The 17,445-nt window shown below is 35.7% G+C and overlaps 1 protein-coding gene across 3 annotated transcripts in view; it reads right to left on the bottom strand.

Annotated features, from left to right (window-relative positions):
- Nucleotides 1-617: 617 nt before the first annotated feature.
- LOC107676472 (type I inositol 3,4-bisphosphate 4-phosphatase-like) overlaps nt 618-17,445 on the bottom strand; it is a 35,346-nt gene continuing 18,518 nt past the window's right edge. Inside the window, exons 5-24 of one of the 3 annotated variants that reach the window (XM_016471026.1) lie at nt 14,647-14,763; nt 14,494-14,573; nt 14,271-14,379; nt 13,493-13,583; nt 12,685-12,832; nt 11,520-11,650; nt 11,307-11,411; nt 11,100-11,208; nt 10,548-10,565; nt 10,006-10,192; nt 8,480-8,698; nt 8,094-8,397; nt 7,048-7,080; nt 6,782-6,954; nt 5,921-6,044; nt 5,566-5,833; nt 4,223-4,320; nt 4,018-4,130; nt 3,700-3,854; nt 618-2,537 (exon numbers count right to left, since the gene is read on the bottom strand). In XM_016471026.1, the coding sequence (XP_016326512.1) occupies nt 2,405-2,537; nt 3,700-3,854; nt 4,018-4,130; nt 4,223-4,320; nt 5,566-5,833; nt 5,921-6,044; nt 6,782-6,954; nt 7,048-7,080; nt 8,094-8,397; nt 8,480-8,698; nt 10,006-10,192; nt 10,548-10,565; nt 11,100-11,208; nt 11,307-11,411; nt 11,520-11,650; nt 12,685-12,832; nt 13,493-13,583; nt 14,271-14,379; nt 14,494-14,573; nt 14,647-14,763 (2,715 nt within the window). In that variant the 3' untranslated portion in view covers nt 618-2,404. The remainder of the gene's footprint in view (nt 2,538-3,699; nt 3,855-4,017; nt 4,131-4,222; nt 4,321-5,565; nt 5,834-5,920; nt 6,045-6,781; nt 6,955-7,047; nt 7,081-8,093; nt 8,398-8,479; nt 8,699-10,005; nt 10,193-10,547; nt 10,566-11,099; nt 11,209-11,306; nt 11,412-11,519; nt 11,651-12,684; nt 12,833-13,492; nt 13,584-14,270; nt 14,380-14,493; nt 14,574-14,646; nt 14,764-17,445) is intronic. The other 2 variants (XM_016471041.1, XM_016471033.1) reach the window with 2 other exon arrangements.

Below are 17,445 nucleotides of genomic sequence, written 5' to 3'. Positions count from 1 at the left end.
TCTTAAGTTGCAGCACCTCTCGGCCACCGTACTTCTGCGTCATCACGTTCTATTAGTTCTACAGCTTCAGTTTCGGAACTTTCACGCTTAGTAACACATTCAGCTGTTCCCTCAACACAGTGCAACACCCCTTTCAAACAGTGTCGCGTTCCGAACGTTGTTTAAGTGACATATACCGGTATTGCGGTATTTTCAAAATTCATATCAAAACAAAAATAAAAACCGGTATTCAGTATGAACCGGTATACCGCCCAGCACTATCCAGAAGTAGTTTAAACTCTAACGTGCAAAGTTTTGTACAACTAAACTACAACAAAGTAAACACTTCAATACTCTCAGCTTTTGTGTTTTTGTATATTGATAATACATTCAACTTCTTTCTGGTGTACAAGATCAATGTTAATTGGCGCGATATGCTTGCGTGTTTTTTTTATTATTTATTTTTTGTTTTAATTATTTTCTGAAGTCATGAAACTAAGAATGTTTCCTCAGAATGACTTGTTCTCAAGTTTTGAGAAGTTTGGACTTAATAATCATAATGGGAAACGCCCAGCAAATTCCCAGATCCCAGCAGATGATGTAGGGCCTATACTAAACACTTTAATGCATAATTTTTAAAAAAGTAAACAAATAAATATTATTTATATAATTAGTAATGGTCATAGCCCTGTATCTATGTATATGAACACAGTCATGAACAAAGCAATATAGTAGCTTGAAGTTTAATCTGGTTTGTAATTTTAATTTTAAAGCTGTATGATTGGAGGAAAGAGAGAGGCATTTTGTACAGCAGGTATTTGAACGTACATTAAAAAATAAAAACACTGAAAGACCAATAGGGCAGCATGCTCTTACAACATAGCAGTGCTTTTGCACTTACAATAGAGGATAAACTCTTGCATGACAATGAAAATAAAATGATTTTTACCAAGTGGTAAAATAATTACATGTACATTTATTAAAAATAATAAGTGTAAACTTAACAATTGTAGCCTACCTTCCATGCAGTGCATCTGGTTTTTAAAGAATTTTAAATAATAATAATTTCAGCAGAGCTAAAGTCCCATGCTCTTGTCTCCCAAGTTGCAAATATAAGCTTTCAGTTGTTCAATCTTGCAATATACAAACCAGAAATTACAGACGATTTGTGCATTTATTTGTGCAGAGACAAAGGCTGACAGTCATTACATGTAGAGTTAGTCTTGGTCTTTTATGATGCAACGCCTATTATGGTTTTCGTATAACTATTATAATAATAGTCTAAATCTCTGCTTTATGAAAACAAAAGATTGTAGGAAATATTCTTCACATTTTAGGACCAGCTGCAGCAGTGCTCCTTTTGTTAGATCAGTACTGACATTCAACCGATATAAATGTCCTATAAAGAAACTTTAAATTAAAACATATACAAAGAGTCAATGAACATATCAATAGTGTCTTCTCCCATATTTCCTTACAAAGAATGTATATTCACACAGTATGCTCACTGTACAGAGACTAGCTGTGCTTGGCAACAGCATGAGGAAGCTTGTCCTCTTAAACTCTACAACCCGTACAATGCACAGTCAGGAGGGTAAAGGTCTGCATTAAAGCACTAACACTTTAGTAAAGAGAGAGTCTTACGGTAAATAAATAAAACATATCTGCCACATCACAAATAGTCATACACAGATTAGAAATATCTACATATTTATCTTAACACAGGTGTTTGCAATGGTGGACTCTCTTAAGGCAGCTAGTATTGCGTATACTTTACATGAAGTGAGGATGAACGATGAGGTGCATATACGGATTCTCTAACTTAACAGCTTTTCCTTATAAATCTTAAAACTGGATGACTTTGGGAACAAATCATCTACTATATCACAGCACATCCACGTTACCTATAACCTACTGAACTTTAAATACAATCTAAAGGATGATGAAACAGCTTTGCTTCAGTGCCGATAGTTTTAAACTTTGTATGTTAGTACAAAGACCAAGTGTGGTTCTGGAAAGTATTTTTAAATGTACTTATTAACTTAATAAACATAGATGGAATGAATTAGATGCTTTGGGATTATTTGGGAAATTCTCTGCTAAATGAAATCAGTCTTGTTTTTTTTTTTGTCTTTTTAAGTATTAAGAGTCAAACAGGCCTTCTTACCTGCTTTCAGTGCAACAACCAAGCAAGCTACTCATTTACCTTCAAGTGATTTTCTTTCCCTATCTCCTTTCTTCTCAGAGCCAAGAGGTTTGGGATCTAAAAATATGTACCTTGTCATCTGGATAATAACCAGAGCGTATTTCAGCATGACTGTGCATAATAAAAATTTCCTTCAGATATGTGGTGATAAAGTAAACCGAATGAGAAGAAACATGCAGTTCTAGTCACGATGGGCCAGAAGAGTGGACTGCTTTCAGTTCAAGTTTCCACTTTCCCGAAGGTGCCCTCCGGTGGTCTGTACTGTTTAGGGAAAGTCTTCAGCTGGAGGGAGTTGAAAGCGTATTTGCGGCTGCCTACGTTTTTCATGGTGTTTTCTCGCCTGCAGCCCTCGCTGTGGAACAGAGAGGTGATTGAGAGAAAGAAAAGGCCATTCACACACCAAAAACAACAACTATAACGATGACTATATTAGTGTCCACACCAACGCATGATATCGTTCTGTTTATTATAAGCACGCACTGCAGTTTGCCACTTTAAATGATCCAGTAGGGTGGATTCTGAATGGCTGTCAAATGTTTTTACTGTTCATCAGATAGAAAAAAATTCGTTCTGGAAGTGATTCCAATGATTTCGTTCCTCTGTTTTTAAAACTATATCTTCACAGAGTTTCTGTAGGTTTTATGAAGGTAAATGTAAGATTTTTAAGACCAAGTAAAAAAAAAAAATGAAGGAATAAATTAAATTGAACACAATAGGACAGGTCTCTACATGTAAATGACTTGTAATAGCAACGCTTCAAAGTTTGAAAATATAACTTCCAATAGATCTCCATTACTTTTAAATTCATTTAACAAAAAGAAAGATAGACAGATGATGATAGATAGATAGATATATAGATAGATAGATAACTTTTAATGTACCTTAATTTGTCTTGTTTTCCAGTACAAATGTCCAAGAATTCATAATTCAAGATACATTATTTGAGAAGCAAAATTACACAAGAAGTCTTGTTTTATGAGAAACCGATCAAAATGAAGTGAGTTTATGGTTAAGACAAGAACAAATATCTGCCAGTGGGCTTGGAAAAATCAAAGTCTTGTTTTATGAGAAACTGATCAAAATGAAGTGAGTTTATGGTTAAGACAAGAACAAATATCTGCCAGTGGGCTTGGAAAAATCTACTTAATAATACAGAAAACAGGTTTTATATCCCACTGACAGATATTTGTTCTTGTTTTAAGCATAAACACATTAAATTTGTTAAATTTCTCAGAAAACAAGACTTCATATCTTCAGTTGGCATCTCAAGTAAATGTAGGTTGATTTAAAGATGTTTAGATATTGGTATTAGAAAAAAACAGTTCATGTATTAATTGCCATGACTCTATGAATTTAAGATTTTGCGCTCCAATTTAGGACCTGTTAAGGCCTTAAATTGTGAAAACATGAATTAAGACTCGAGAGTATTGTCACTGTCATTATAGTTATCATGCTTGGTGTGAACGGGCCTTAATGTGTGAATGAATGATTCCTAACTGCAAATGTTGTCTCACCTGCGCATACAGTCCAAAGCCTGTGTGAAGACCTGCGGGGCCATGCAGTGCTCTTGCTGGAGGATTTGACATTGCTCCAGGGTCACCGACATGGCCGTACGATCCTTTGCACTCTTGCAGCTGGTCACACGCACACCATTCAGACGCCGACAAACCTGACATAACAAGTGAGAACGATTTCATCCTGGTAATGTACACTCAAGACTATTTCTAGGAGTTCACTAGTGCCATTATTTTGTAATCAGATCGTAGCTCTGAATTATGATTTCCCATGTTTCAGACACAAGAGAATGTAATAATAATGTTAGACCACTGTACCTCTGCTGCCTGCAACAGGATGTCCACATTCTTGCTCTTCCTGGCATTAACATTTTGACTGAGGAACTTGAGTAGCTCAGGCACACAGTTCTGACTGCGAGAGCGGGGCAGACCTACGCATAGAGTCATTCAACTGGTTAGGACTGACATAAACCATCTACTAACTTTCTTTCATGAGCAGTATAGGAGAGTGTTCAGGACTCACAGTCTTCAGGCAGCACTTCTTTAAACTGGTCATAATAGGAGGTAAGACGAGCTAGACTCTCCATATTCACTACTTCCTGCAGCGATGTGTCTCCAAACCTAAAGGGTAATGCAAAATTAATTTGAATACTAAACTGTATATTGTATATTGACAGTCCAATGAATTACACTGTATGAATAACTGAAGAGGCAAAATATTGGGTCTAATTCACTAAGCATGCACACACACACACACACACACACGTTTACTTAGCTATCTAAATGGGGACATTCCATAGGCGTAATGGTTTTTCTACTGTACAGACCGTATATTCTATTGCCCTACACCAACCCTACACCTAAACCTACCCCTTACAGGAAACTTTCTGCATTTTTACAATTAAAAAAAAAACTGTTTACTTTATTTTTATACCAGTTTTACAAATGAGGACGTCCCCAAAGGGAGGTTTTTGGAGATTTTGTCAGGTTTAGCTCACTTTTGGGTACAAATTTGTCCCCAAAATATGGTTAAGTAGATACATACACACACACACACACACACACACACACACAGTGTGCATTAAATCTGCATACAAAGTTTATGAAAAAAGGAACAACTTAAACCTTCCATATGCAAAATTCACATACTCTGGGTGACCTTATACTCGCATACACACACACACAGTGTGCATTAAATCTGCATTCAAAGTTTATGAAAAAAGGAACAACTTAAACCTTCCATATGCAAAATTCACATACTCTGGGTGACCTTATAATCGCATTAAGATCAAATTTTATTCATAGATATTTCATCCTTAAACTATGTATTTAATTTTATACAATGAAAGAGTAAGAAAAGCTGCATTATAACTCAAGCTGTGACGTTCCTCTCATAAAAACACAAATTCACATGTGTAGCTATAGCTGGCTAATGAGATCTCTGTAATCTGCGTCTAACTGTTTTTTTAAAAATGGCAAACTTTGCATTGCTCGAGAATCTTGCTGCACATGCGACAGCGTGTATTTAGAGAGCGTCATATGTTTGCTGAGAGTGACGAAAGGCTGTAAAGAAAAAGTTGTGCGGAAAGCCCTAGAGATAGTCTGGGCGTGCTTTATGCAAATAACTAACCTTAAGCATGCAATAGCTCATTTAGAATACTACAAATTCACTAAAATTAGAATGAGATTAAGAATGAATTCATGTGCTTATATGCATGTGCTGTGAATTAGGTTGACATTGGTTGTGAGAAGTTCTCCTGTGCGTATAAATACTGATAATCCATGCAGTTATTAGTGGACGAGACCCAATGTGTTTAAATCTGTCCACACAAAGAAACAGAAAGTATATTTAATTCATACACTTACTTTTCCGCTAGCGTTTGTTGCTCATTGATTCCTACATTGAATAATACTGGTTGAACTCGCAGCAGCATCCCATTTTGGATCTCCCGTGGCAACACATCAAACATCACCCCCGGTAAAGGAACTCGCACGTTAAACCCATCTCTGTTGCCCGTGATGACAGGCAGCATGTCGGGGCTGAAGCTGGAGGTCGCCTGGGTCACTTTAAAGGTGACATTCCGGAGGTCCATGACGCCTACACTCATGTCTTCCAGCATGGCGAGTTCCTCCCCTTTAAAATGAAAAAAATAATAGTTTTACCACCTTATATAAATAAGTTGAATGTGCAAGCTGAATTGAAATGTGTTTGTATGTTTACCGTAGGTGCTCAGGAGCCCCTCAAACTGGACCAGTAAGCCGATAGTGTGGAGTTGTCTGAGGAAGCCACTGCCACTTAGACAGTTCCTCAGCTTTATCACAAACCCACAGATCAGGGCTGTCAGCTACAAAGAAATATGTACATTATTAAAATGGATATGAAAATATAATTTACAGTCTGCTAGGGAAATGTCTATACACTGGAAAATGCAGCATTGCATTATTAAAATGCCTGGATTGCATTATTAAAGAGTTTTGTAGAGTACTCTGAAAGTAGAACCATTTTCGATACAAAAAAAATAAAAATACCAAGCCTGGTGAAACTGATGCATTATGGGATGAACATCAATATGGCATTTTTTTTAATATATTTTTCAAATGTAAAATATATTGTGTTTAAACCTTTTTTAATATATAATTTGGTTTAATTTGTTAGTTAACTACATTAGTTAACATAAACTAACAATGAACAATAGTTGTTCAACGTGTATTAATCTTAGTTAATGTTAATTTCTATATTTAGTAAAACATTTCAAAAGGTTTATCTGTTAACATGCACTGAGAAACTAACATGAACAAACAATGAAAATGTGTATTTTTATTAACCAACATTAACAAAGGTTAATAATAAATACTGTAAAAATATATTGCACATAGTTTATGCCAACTAATGCATTAACAAATGAGACCTTACTGTAAAGTGTTACTGGTTTAATACATTACAAAATATATAGAAAATGTAATGTAAGTGGCAGGAAAATACATTTCCAATCTTAAAATACTTTTTGTACATGTGCCTGGTTATAACCCATTCACAATAAAATGATGCTATATAGATCTCTATAGAATAGTTTGTACTAACTGTCTGACAGAAAACCACATCTCTGCGGTACTGTAGTGACAAACTCATGGCGATAGTGGGAGCGCTGTCTTGCATCAATAGAAACACCATGGACTTCTTGGCTTTGTCGCTCATCATTGCTACACACTCATTCAGAGTGGTCAGGAGGGGATACAGAGCTTCACTCCATTCACCTAGAGCCGTAAATACAGACAGCTGAAAAAAACTGGACAGCCCACATATATGTAGCTGCAACTGGTACAAACAGTTTGAAGTGACAGGCTTACCAAGAGATGAGCCTTGAACACTGGGACTACCATCTAAAGCAGGACAGAGAGAGAATAAGTGTTGTTAAAGACAACCGTGGTAATACGAATTACTTTTATATAATTATTTAATATTATATTAATCCATAAGAAAGCCAAAAGTAGAGTAGATCTGACAACTGTTTATGAAATCTTGTGATGTAATGTTTGGTTTGTTAGCATATACATGCATATCAAAACATAAGCAACTACAACCAGGCATTTTGTTGCATTCTACTCAACTCTTTATCTTGAGTATCTGGCAGTGAAACCCCTTGTGAAAAAGAAGTGTGCTTAATTGTATTCAATGTGCATTTGCAGTGTACTTCAAATCTTAAAAATGTATCTTTAAAGGTAACACTTTAGATTAGGGAACACATATTCAGTAACTCTTAATTCAAGAGTTTTCCCTCAAACTCCTAACTTGGTGCTTATTAATAGTTAGTAAGGTAGTTGTTAAGTTTAGGTATTGAGTCGGGTTAAGGGATGTAGAATATGGTCATGCAGAATAAAGCATTAATATGTGCTTTATAAGTACTACTAAACAGCCAATATGCAAGTAATTATGCATGCTATTAAGAAACAAGTTAATAGTGAGAACTCGTCCTTAAAATAAAGTGTTACCTTTTTAAAAACTCATACTAGCAGATCATACTATTTGAATGAAATAAAAGACCACTTTTTAAATAAAAACGTACACTATATTTTCATTCAATTGCAGTAAACATGCAATTAAGTGTCCAAAAACATTACATTCAGTTCACACTTAAGTATATTTTTTTTAAGTATATTTTTTCCATAATAAGTACTCTTTTCAAAAGTATGCTAAAGAGTACTTGTTTTTCACAAAGGTCTCCTTGATGGTTGAAATCAGAGATATCAAGTAGGAATGTGCCACATCTGATTTTCAATGGAGTGCAGAATCATCACTTGTGCCACTAAAAGAGGATGTAAAACTGAAAGCATCTGTGCTATTTGAGCAGTTTTAAAAGGAATCAAAACAGAACTTAACACAGGGTGGAACCTACAGGAGAGTGTGTTAGGACTGGATGGACATGCAGGGTTCAGTAAGGATGATGAGGATGCTGGTAACAATGGTGAAGAGGACTGAGCTGAAAGAGGGTGTGATGAGGTCAGGGGGGTGGAGAAACCGTCACCAGGGTTGATCCAGAATGCATTGCCCTGGCTACCTCTCTTGCTGGTGTCGGCCTGCTGGTCAGACAGGAAGACGTCTTCACTGCTGTTGCTCTGCGAGCGCTCTCTCGACAGCAGCCTGTCCACACAGCGGATCACACACTCCAGACTCTTATCCACATTAAGCCAGATCTTTTCCTGAAGCAGAAACAGAGGAAATATTTCAGATTCTGCAGTATTTCTAAATCATGAGAAAATAATGTCAGTCTCTGAATCTTACCCACTCCTCCTCCTGCCAGTTTAGGTTCATGGATGCTCTGTTCCCTTTCCCGCTCCATTTGGCCTGTGGAGAGCCCTGGTCGTTCCTCAGGACCACACGCTCAGTGTCATGGGTGGACAGAGAGCCTCTGGAGGCAATGAACTCTGGGCGTGCAGCACTCAGTGCCTGGATAGCTGTAGTTAGCAGCTTACTGTCACACACTGTCACCAGCTGCCGCGTCTGAGAGAGACACAGAGATTGCACTTACTCATTAAGTGGATCTCAAAAGCTTTTACTTGCTGGATATGTTGAGCATGAGAAACACCTTGTAATAGCTTTCATTAATGAACCCTTTTCACATTCCTGGGGTTCTCAGAAGCAACTGTAAATAGTAAATGGTAAATGGAAACTACAACAAATATATTTTTTGCCTTGTCATTCGCTCCAAAAATAGCATTTCTATGACTTTCCAAAGCTAACTATAGTGTTATAAATGTGCATTACATTAAAAGAAATAAATATAAATAAATATAAAAACCACCCCTAGGTTTATGATGTTAACAACTGTGGAAATGGAAAAGGGTCCATAATATTTACAAAACGTATTATATTACCTGATGTTTAAAAAAAAAAGGGTCAAAAATATTGATAAACATTCAGTTCATTAGAATTTTGATGAAACTTTGATTAGTGGTGATTCATAAATGTTCATATTCAAATGCACAAGAACTACTGATCTGTTAAGCATTATAAAATGTTTGTTAATGACTTAAGAAGGACCGCCCACTCGGACAGGAAGAGACCATCTGATTATCATATAAAAGTAATCCAAAAAAGTTGGTTTTGTTTTATGTGCCATTTAGGGGATAATTAATCTGAAATATATCATACCACAATAATAGAGTTATAATAATATAGAGAATTTAAGGTAATACAAAATTAAATAATAGTTATAATAATATATATTTTTTTATAAAACTACAACATTAAATAGAAATTATAATAATGTATAGAATTATAATACTATATTAAAATAAAATTAAACAGATATAGAGTTATAAAACTGTAAAAAAAAAACAAAAAAAAAACAGAATTGTAATAATATATAATTACATTTATAATAATACAATTAAATTATTTTATTAAAATAATTTGATATTTTAAAATTTTAAATTGTATTTTTTTTATTAAATTGTACATAAAAATGTTAATGTGTTGTAGTCTCTGTGAATGGTCATACAGAAAACCCAGAATAGTAGTGCAGAATGGGTTTAGAAGTTGTGCTCAGAATTTCTATATTTCCAATAGTAATAAATTCAAGTTATTTCAGACATAAACAATGGAAAATATATAGCTCTGCTTGCTGATAACTAGTCTAATTGCTAGTTTAAGTGCCTCAAGCAAAACTCAGAATATCTTTAAAAGAGTTGTACTGTTTGCCAATCAGAATGGACTGTGGATTTCAGCCAGCTCTTGCCAGTTTTGTGTGAAATATGCATTAGATGGTTAGTGAACAGACTGTAAATGGTTCATGCAAATCCTCTCACCTTGTCTGTGAGGATAGCAAGGGTCCTTTCCAGTGCATTGGTTGAGCGTTCTTTGGCAGCGCGGGACAGCCGCTCAGTGTAGTAGCTGACCTGCGTCTTGAGAGTGTTGATGTGGGAAATGATTTCTTTAGCTTTCAACACATCCTGTGGCTGGTACCGCATAGAAAGTGGAGCTGACTCCCCGGCACTGAAACGAGACAGATCATTAAAAACAAAACAACAGCACATTCTCCAATTCCCCATTTGTTATTACTTGTTCAGCTGCACAAGCTGTGATCAAGTGGACTATTCTGCAAATGAGATGGCGTGATATACAAGCACACACAGAAAACGTACACAAATGCCAAGTGCACATAATTGGATGGAGTGGGAGAGCAGTTTTGTGCTAATACATCATCTTCGAAAACACAAATGTTGGTGCAAACAAGAAAGATCATTCACATTTAATGGAAGTGAAGTAAAGGACTCGACGCTGACCGATCATAAACAAGATGAAACACCACCACATATGAAAATTACTGGAAAACAACCCTGAAACTCACCCTTCACCCTCATACGAACTGATCGGAAAGCAAACAACATAAAATCAACTGATTACAGTTCGCAGTCATGAGATAAATGTGAAATAATATTTTAATATATATAAAAAGTTCAGCCCTATGGAACATTATTTCTGCAACATAATAAAAAAAATTAATAATATTTAATAAAATATATCTTGCAATTCTGAGTTTATATCTCACAATTCTGACTTTTATGATTTTTCTGCAATTATGATTTTCAGAATTGAGATGTGCAATTCTGAGAAGAAAAGTATTGTGAGTCTATAACTCACAACTGCATGATATAATTTTTACAATTCTTACAATTTACAATTCTAAGATAAAAAGTCTGAATTGTGAGAAAAAAATCCCAATTATCTTTTTTAATTTTTTATTTTGTGGTGAAAATAAGCTTCCATACCTCTTACTACAAGAATAACACAGTAATAATAAAAAAAAAGAATAAAAAAAGAATTAAGAAAAGCCAAGAAACCTAGCAAAGCAACACAAAAACTTCATTTTGTTCACTAATTTTTTAATAAAAGGTCTTACTGCTTTTTGGCTTCATCAAATTTCTGAATGAGTTTCCTCAATCCACTGCCCTTAAAGCCCTGATGATGTGCCGCAGGGGCCCCTGTGGTCACCACGTCATATGTGCGATCTGTTCAGAGATGTACATTACGTGAAGACCAACCTATTTCGACAAACTAATGATGAATTTTAGTGTTGAGATGCAAATATTGACCATAGATATCTCACCGTAACCGGACTCGCCCTGCACTCTCATCCTCTGAACGTGGAGGTTTGTAGGTATAAACTCTAGTTTTTTCTCTCCTTTCAGAGTGCTAGATTTGAAGGAAGGACCTGCCAGATAGTAGGTGAGAAGAATCAAATAAATACAATATTGAAATCACCTTTAATTATAGTGCTCTCACTTCCTCTTCCTGGTTGAGCAGGTGCCACAACACTTACCCTTGTATTCATGTAAATTACTGAGAGTCTCCTGATAGGTGAGGATGATAGTCTGGTACTGAGTGATGATCTGTCTCCTTAGATTCTCCCAGCAGGGGGACAACTCGCCCAACTCTTCCAGCTCACACACCCTGTGTGCAACAATATAATAAAAACTTTATTTATTTATAAATATATTACACGAATTCATAGTATTTGAGTATTGCTAGTTAGAATCTTATAAATCAATTACATGTAATTTCCACATTGTCAAAATGTAATGTACTGCACAAAAGTTCACCCAAAAATTTAATTTGCAGAAAACCTTCTCACCCTCAGGCCATCCAAGATGTAGATTTGTTAGTTTGTTTCTTTATCAGTTATCAGAACCGATTTGGAGAAATTTAGCATTACATCACTCTTGAATGAATGGGTGCCGTCAGAATGAGAGTCCAAACAGCTGATAAAAACATCACAATAATCCACACGTAATCCACACAACTCCAGTCCAATAATGTCTTGTAAAGCAAAAAGATGCGTGTTTGTGAGAAACAAATCAATCATTAAAGTCCTTTATTCATAATATTGCCTTCTCCAGTGAAATAGTTGTCTCATCTGAATCAGGAGAGATATGCACAGATCCAAAGAGTCCAAAAGAGTTCTAAACAAATATGTCTGTGAATGAGAGGAAAACAGGGGATGCACTTTTTCCATTGGAGGAAACATCATAATTGATTATCGACTTTTACAAACACGCAGCTTTTTACTTCACAGGATGTTCATTGATGTACTGGATTTATGTGAATTACTTGTGGATTATTGTGGACTCTCATTGTGACGGCACCCATTCTTTCAAGAGGATGCATTCTTGAGCAAGTGCTGTAATGCTAAATTTCTCCAAATGGATGAAGAAACATCTTGGATGGCCAGAGGGTGAGAAAATGTTCAGCAAATTAAAATTTTTGGATGAATTATTCCTTTAATCCTAGCGTTTCATAAGGGTGGAAAACAAAAACTCATATTTTAAACTGGGGAGTTTACCTTTGAGGTATGAAACTTGCAGTATGTTTTTAATGTAGCTTAACCAGTTATATGTATAAATACAAGGACATTTTGATTTTCCATTTCGTGTCCCCTTTCAAAAGAGTCATTCTGAGCATGAGCACTAACCGTGAATTGCATTTACCTGGCAGCATCTTCCTCCAGCAGTAGTTTGACGAACTGTCTTGGTATGTGCAGGGAGAGCACGCTCTCTGCCATCTGCTCCAGGACACGCAGGTGGTTTCCATCAGTCGTGGGAAGTCGGTACATCCGTGAAATAGTGCCTCCAAACACTGCATCAATCAATCAATCAATGGGTGTGTGTAATAGTGAGAGGCATGGAAAAGAGCAGCTACTGCATTTTACTGCATCTACTGAAGTATCAATTTGTAACTATATGAATATGAAAGATGAATAAATGCTGTAGTTTTGTATTGTTCATTGTTGGTTCATCTTAACGAATGTAGTAAACTAATGTGAACAAATGAAACCTTATGGTAACTGTTACTGCAATTTCTAAGTGAAAAATGCTTCACCACCAATTTTCTTTTTCAGTGTACATGCTGAGTGATGCAGCATTTTATTGAAGCAGAACTAACGCCTTAAACCTAAACTTAAAGAACACTTCAAACTCTTCATTTGTTGCCTCAAAGCACTAGTATATCCTTCAAGAAATTCTAATCTAGTTACAGAACTCATGATCTATTCACACAGATTATTTAACACTCTACAAATAACCACTCTTGTGTTTTAATGGCTGCAGGAACAGTTTTCAGAACCTCTTTCACAGCTTGTGGCATTCACGAGTCTTCACAGCAGGAAATGAAGGCTACGGCCCATTGGTTCAGTTATGAAGGGCACATTAGAAATAAACGGCTTCCTCCAGATGGAATGTAGTTGCAATAATTTATTTATTTATTTTTTGTAAATAGACATCAAAATTAGACACTCACCTGCCTTTAAAAGAGTGTCTTTACATAGGGATGGTGATTTTGCTTTTACTCCCATGGATTCGGTCAGACTTTCATCAACAGGTAATACCATCTGTGAGAAACATGAGAACGATTACACAGAAGATTGTCATGTTCTTTGAGGTGACAGCGATTTAAATAGACACAGTTGTACAAAATAAAATAGAGACTTTCATCTCTTTAACAGAAGTGCCAGTTCCCCTTTTACAAAAACAAAAAAAACAACAAAAAAACTACTACTGAAAGTCAGTGTTGTTATCATGGACTACAACTGTTAACTAAAACTAAAACCGTTATAAAACATCTATATTAATTAAAATAAAATAAATGTTTATTGAAATTAATTTAAATATTAAAAAATCGAAAGTTTTATTTGTTTAGTTTCGTTTAGTTTAAGTTGAAGAACTAAAATTACTAAAACTAAAACTGAAAAACTATATAGACATTAAAAACTATATACTGTAGACATATATAGAACTAAAAAAAAAAAATAAAAACACATCAAAATAAAATTAAAATGGGAAGAATAAAAATAAAAACCCATATATTATATACAATACTATACTTGTATATGATGATACTAAAATACTATATAAAGTACTATAATGATACTTAAATAACAATAGCTTTGTCAATGTATATTTATAATTATATTAGTCATCAGCAATTCAAATATCGGTTTTGGACCGTGGCCACTTCAAAACTCACATCAGTCGACCACTAATGCATAGTGTGAAGAACCGCGTACGTAAGCACTCACCCTTCCATTAACTGTGTCTGAACGTGCCAGAGGAGCTCGCTGGTCTCTCCTCTCCTCTATCTGCCATGCGATGATGGTAATGTTACCCATCCGCTCACTCTCTGCTGATCTGAGCCAGTGAAATGCCCACAAATAGGTGTCAGACTACATTTCCTGGAATTCCTAATAAATTATATGCTGTGGGATTACACATCGGCTTTGTGCCTATATTTATCTCACATACCGCAGAGTGAGGTGTAGCCTGTGGTGTTTGTCTTGAAGCAGCTCTTTCACTGTAAACATAGCCGAACCGAGCAGGTACATCTAATAAAACAGAGAGTTTATGAGGCTGAGCAAAACAGGTACAGAATGTTAAGAATAATGGTTTCTGTCTTACAGTCCCCTGTGAGCGGTCCTTCACATCGTAGACAGACAGTTTGACTTGAGTCTGCTGGGTAATCAGAGATTCCTGGAAGAAGGCAATGCTGCTCAAGAAGATTGGATTACTAGTGCCCTAGGAAAAAGAAAAGGAAATGCCTGCATTCAATTCACATTAATATGCAAAATCTGATATTTAACAGGTTTTAGGGCCAGTTTAACAGTTCCATGGCATTTACATAATACACCAGAAAATTCAAAGGAATGTTACATACCCAAAGAACCATGGCAATATCGTGGTTTATATCATTATTGTTTCCCCTTGGGAAAAAATAAGTGTACTTAATTGTATTAATTGTGCACTTGTAGTGTACTTCAAATTGTATTTGTAGATGTTTACAGCCCTGTTTATAATTACGACCCTATGTGTTTTGTTCCATCTCTGTTGTTTTGAGTGTTTCTGTGTGTGTCTGTCCAGGTTCCTGCAGGCTGACTGATACTATGTCCTGATTGGTGCATAGTACCTTAAAAAGCACATCATGTATTAAAGAGAAAGTATTAGTGTCATGAATCCTGTCCATGGACTTCCATCCGATTGCCACCAGAGGTCACCCTTCCGTTACATTGACTCTCACACTACATAAACTGTTGCATGTCATCCCGGACTACATATCCCAGCATCCATTGCACTGATTACACACACAGCTGCTGCCAGTCACACACCCTACATAAGCCATGGACTTCCTCTCTCTCACTGCCGAGTATTGTTTAGTGTATCACTGTGTTAGCGATAGCTACATCACGGAGCCAGTTCTCAGTCCTAGTTCTCAGTCTAGTCTTGTTATAACCTGATCGCCTGTTACCTGATCTTTTGTCAGTCGTGGATTTTCCCCTTTGTCTTGCCGTTTCGGACTATGTTTGCACCTTGCCTGGACTATTGCTTGTTTGTGGATTACCCGTTTGCCTCGCCCTCTGGATTACGTTCGCCGTCGTTTGACCCACGCCTGTCTCTGGATTACTCTCTCATCTTGCCTGTGCTATATCTGCTATTGTTGTCGACCCTTGCCTGTTTTTGACCACGTCTGTTAAATAAAGCATTGCATATGGATCCGCACACTTCCTCTGTTCTCTCCGTAACAATTAGAGACTGTGAGTAATGACTGTTTGTTTGAGTTGGCAATCGTTTGTATTTGTGTTGGGGTATTGGACCTTTTGCCTGTTTTCTGACACTGATTTTGGATTGTGTTCACTTGGCATTGTAAATAGTTTTGTTTGTAAATATTGAGGATTGGGAAAGTAAGGAATCGAATGCCATTTTTGTTTATTGTGAACTTTTTGATCTCTGTTTTGGGCTAGGCAGTTAGTTTGCTTTGCTTTGCTTCGCTTTCCTTTCCTATTCAATCCGGTTTAAGAAATAGAATTAAAATCAAGGTTTTGTTTGTTATTTTGGCCTGGTCTATTCCCAAACTTAGATTCCCAATTTTAAACAATAAACACATTATTGTTTTGCAGTTTTGCTGCCTATGAATGTCTGTCATTTTGCACCCTTTTCCCTAGACGGAGTGTAACAGTAGATAATGTAATTTTAATGAAATAAAAGGCCCCCTAAAGTGAGCACACTTTCATGACTATGTTTCTTAACACACTTAAGTACACTTTTAAAAACTACATTTTGTAAATGTCAAATTACATTTTATTTTAAAGCACAATCATTGTTTTAATAACCATATTTAAGGCAAGGCAAGTTTATTTATAGAGCACATTTCATACACAATGGTAATACAAAGTGCTTTACATAAAAGGAATTAAAATAATCATAAAAATAATCAAAACAATGAAAGCAAGGAATTACAATTTTAAAATGATTTAAACATTTATTTAGAATTAATTAAAACAGATAAGAATAAAAGATGATGATACACAAAATACAATGCTATCAGTGTGGACGTAGCACGCTGCTCATTCAGCAAATGCCCAGCTGAACAGATGTGGTTTGAATCTGGATTTGAATGTGGCTACTGTTGGAGCACATCTGATCTCTTCTGGAAGCTGGTTCCAACTGCAGGTGGCATAATAGCTAAAAGCGGACTCCCTTTGTTTTGAGTGAACCCTTGGTATTTCTAACTGACTTGATCCTGATGATCCGAGTGGTCTGTTAGGTTTATATTCAGTGAGCATTTCTGCAATGTATTGAGGTCCTAGGCCATTTAGTGGTTAATAAACAAGTAATAATACTTAATGCAACTGGAAACCAGTGTAAGGACCTGATGATTGATGTGATAGTCAGAATCCTGGCAGCAGCGTTCAAGCTATTTAAGTTATTAACATTTAAGTTAATATATATTTAAATGTACAAAATTGCAACTTCATCATTGGAAATGTGTAATTACAAATATACTTAAAATGTATAAAATACATGGCATACACATTTCAATAAAAATGGCATTAAAGTATATTTTTGATTACCGTAAATGATTGTGAGTATATTTGGCTGTACACTTTAACTATATTTTAAAGACAATAAAAGTAATTAGGAAATCCTTCTTAAATGGGTCAAAGAAGCACTCTAAAGTTCAAATAATTGCATTTAATATAAGCTAACACATTTTCATTTAACTGCAAGTAACATGCAATTAAATGTCCATTCAGTTTGCATTTAATTATATTCTTTTAAACATATCAGTTCCATAACAAGTACTCTTTTTTAAAGTATGCTCAAGTGTACGTTTTCACAAGGGAGACCAGCACAAAAAAAAAAATCCAAATAATGGCTGTGACCCTTACGTACAATGATGGAATCAGATGGCCATACCACGCT

The sequence above is a fragment of the Sinocyclocheilus anshuiensis genome, unplaced genomic scaffold, assembly GCF_001515605.1.
Source record: "Sinocyclocheilus anshuiensis isolate Anshui unplaced genomic scaffold, SAMN03320099.WGS_v1.1 scaffold1126, whole genome shotgun sequence".
Lineage (NCBI taxonomy): Eukaryota > Metazoa > Chordata > Actinopteri > Cypriniformes > Cyprinidae > Sinocyclocheilus > Sinocyclocheilus anshuiensis.
The sequence above is the reverse complement of the archived record's forward strand: the minus strand, read 5'-3'. Positions and strand labels throughout refer to the sequence as shown.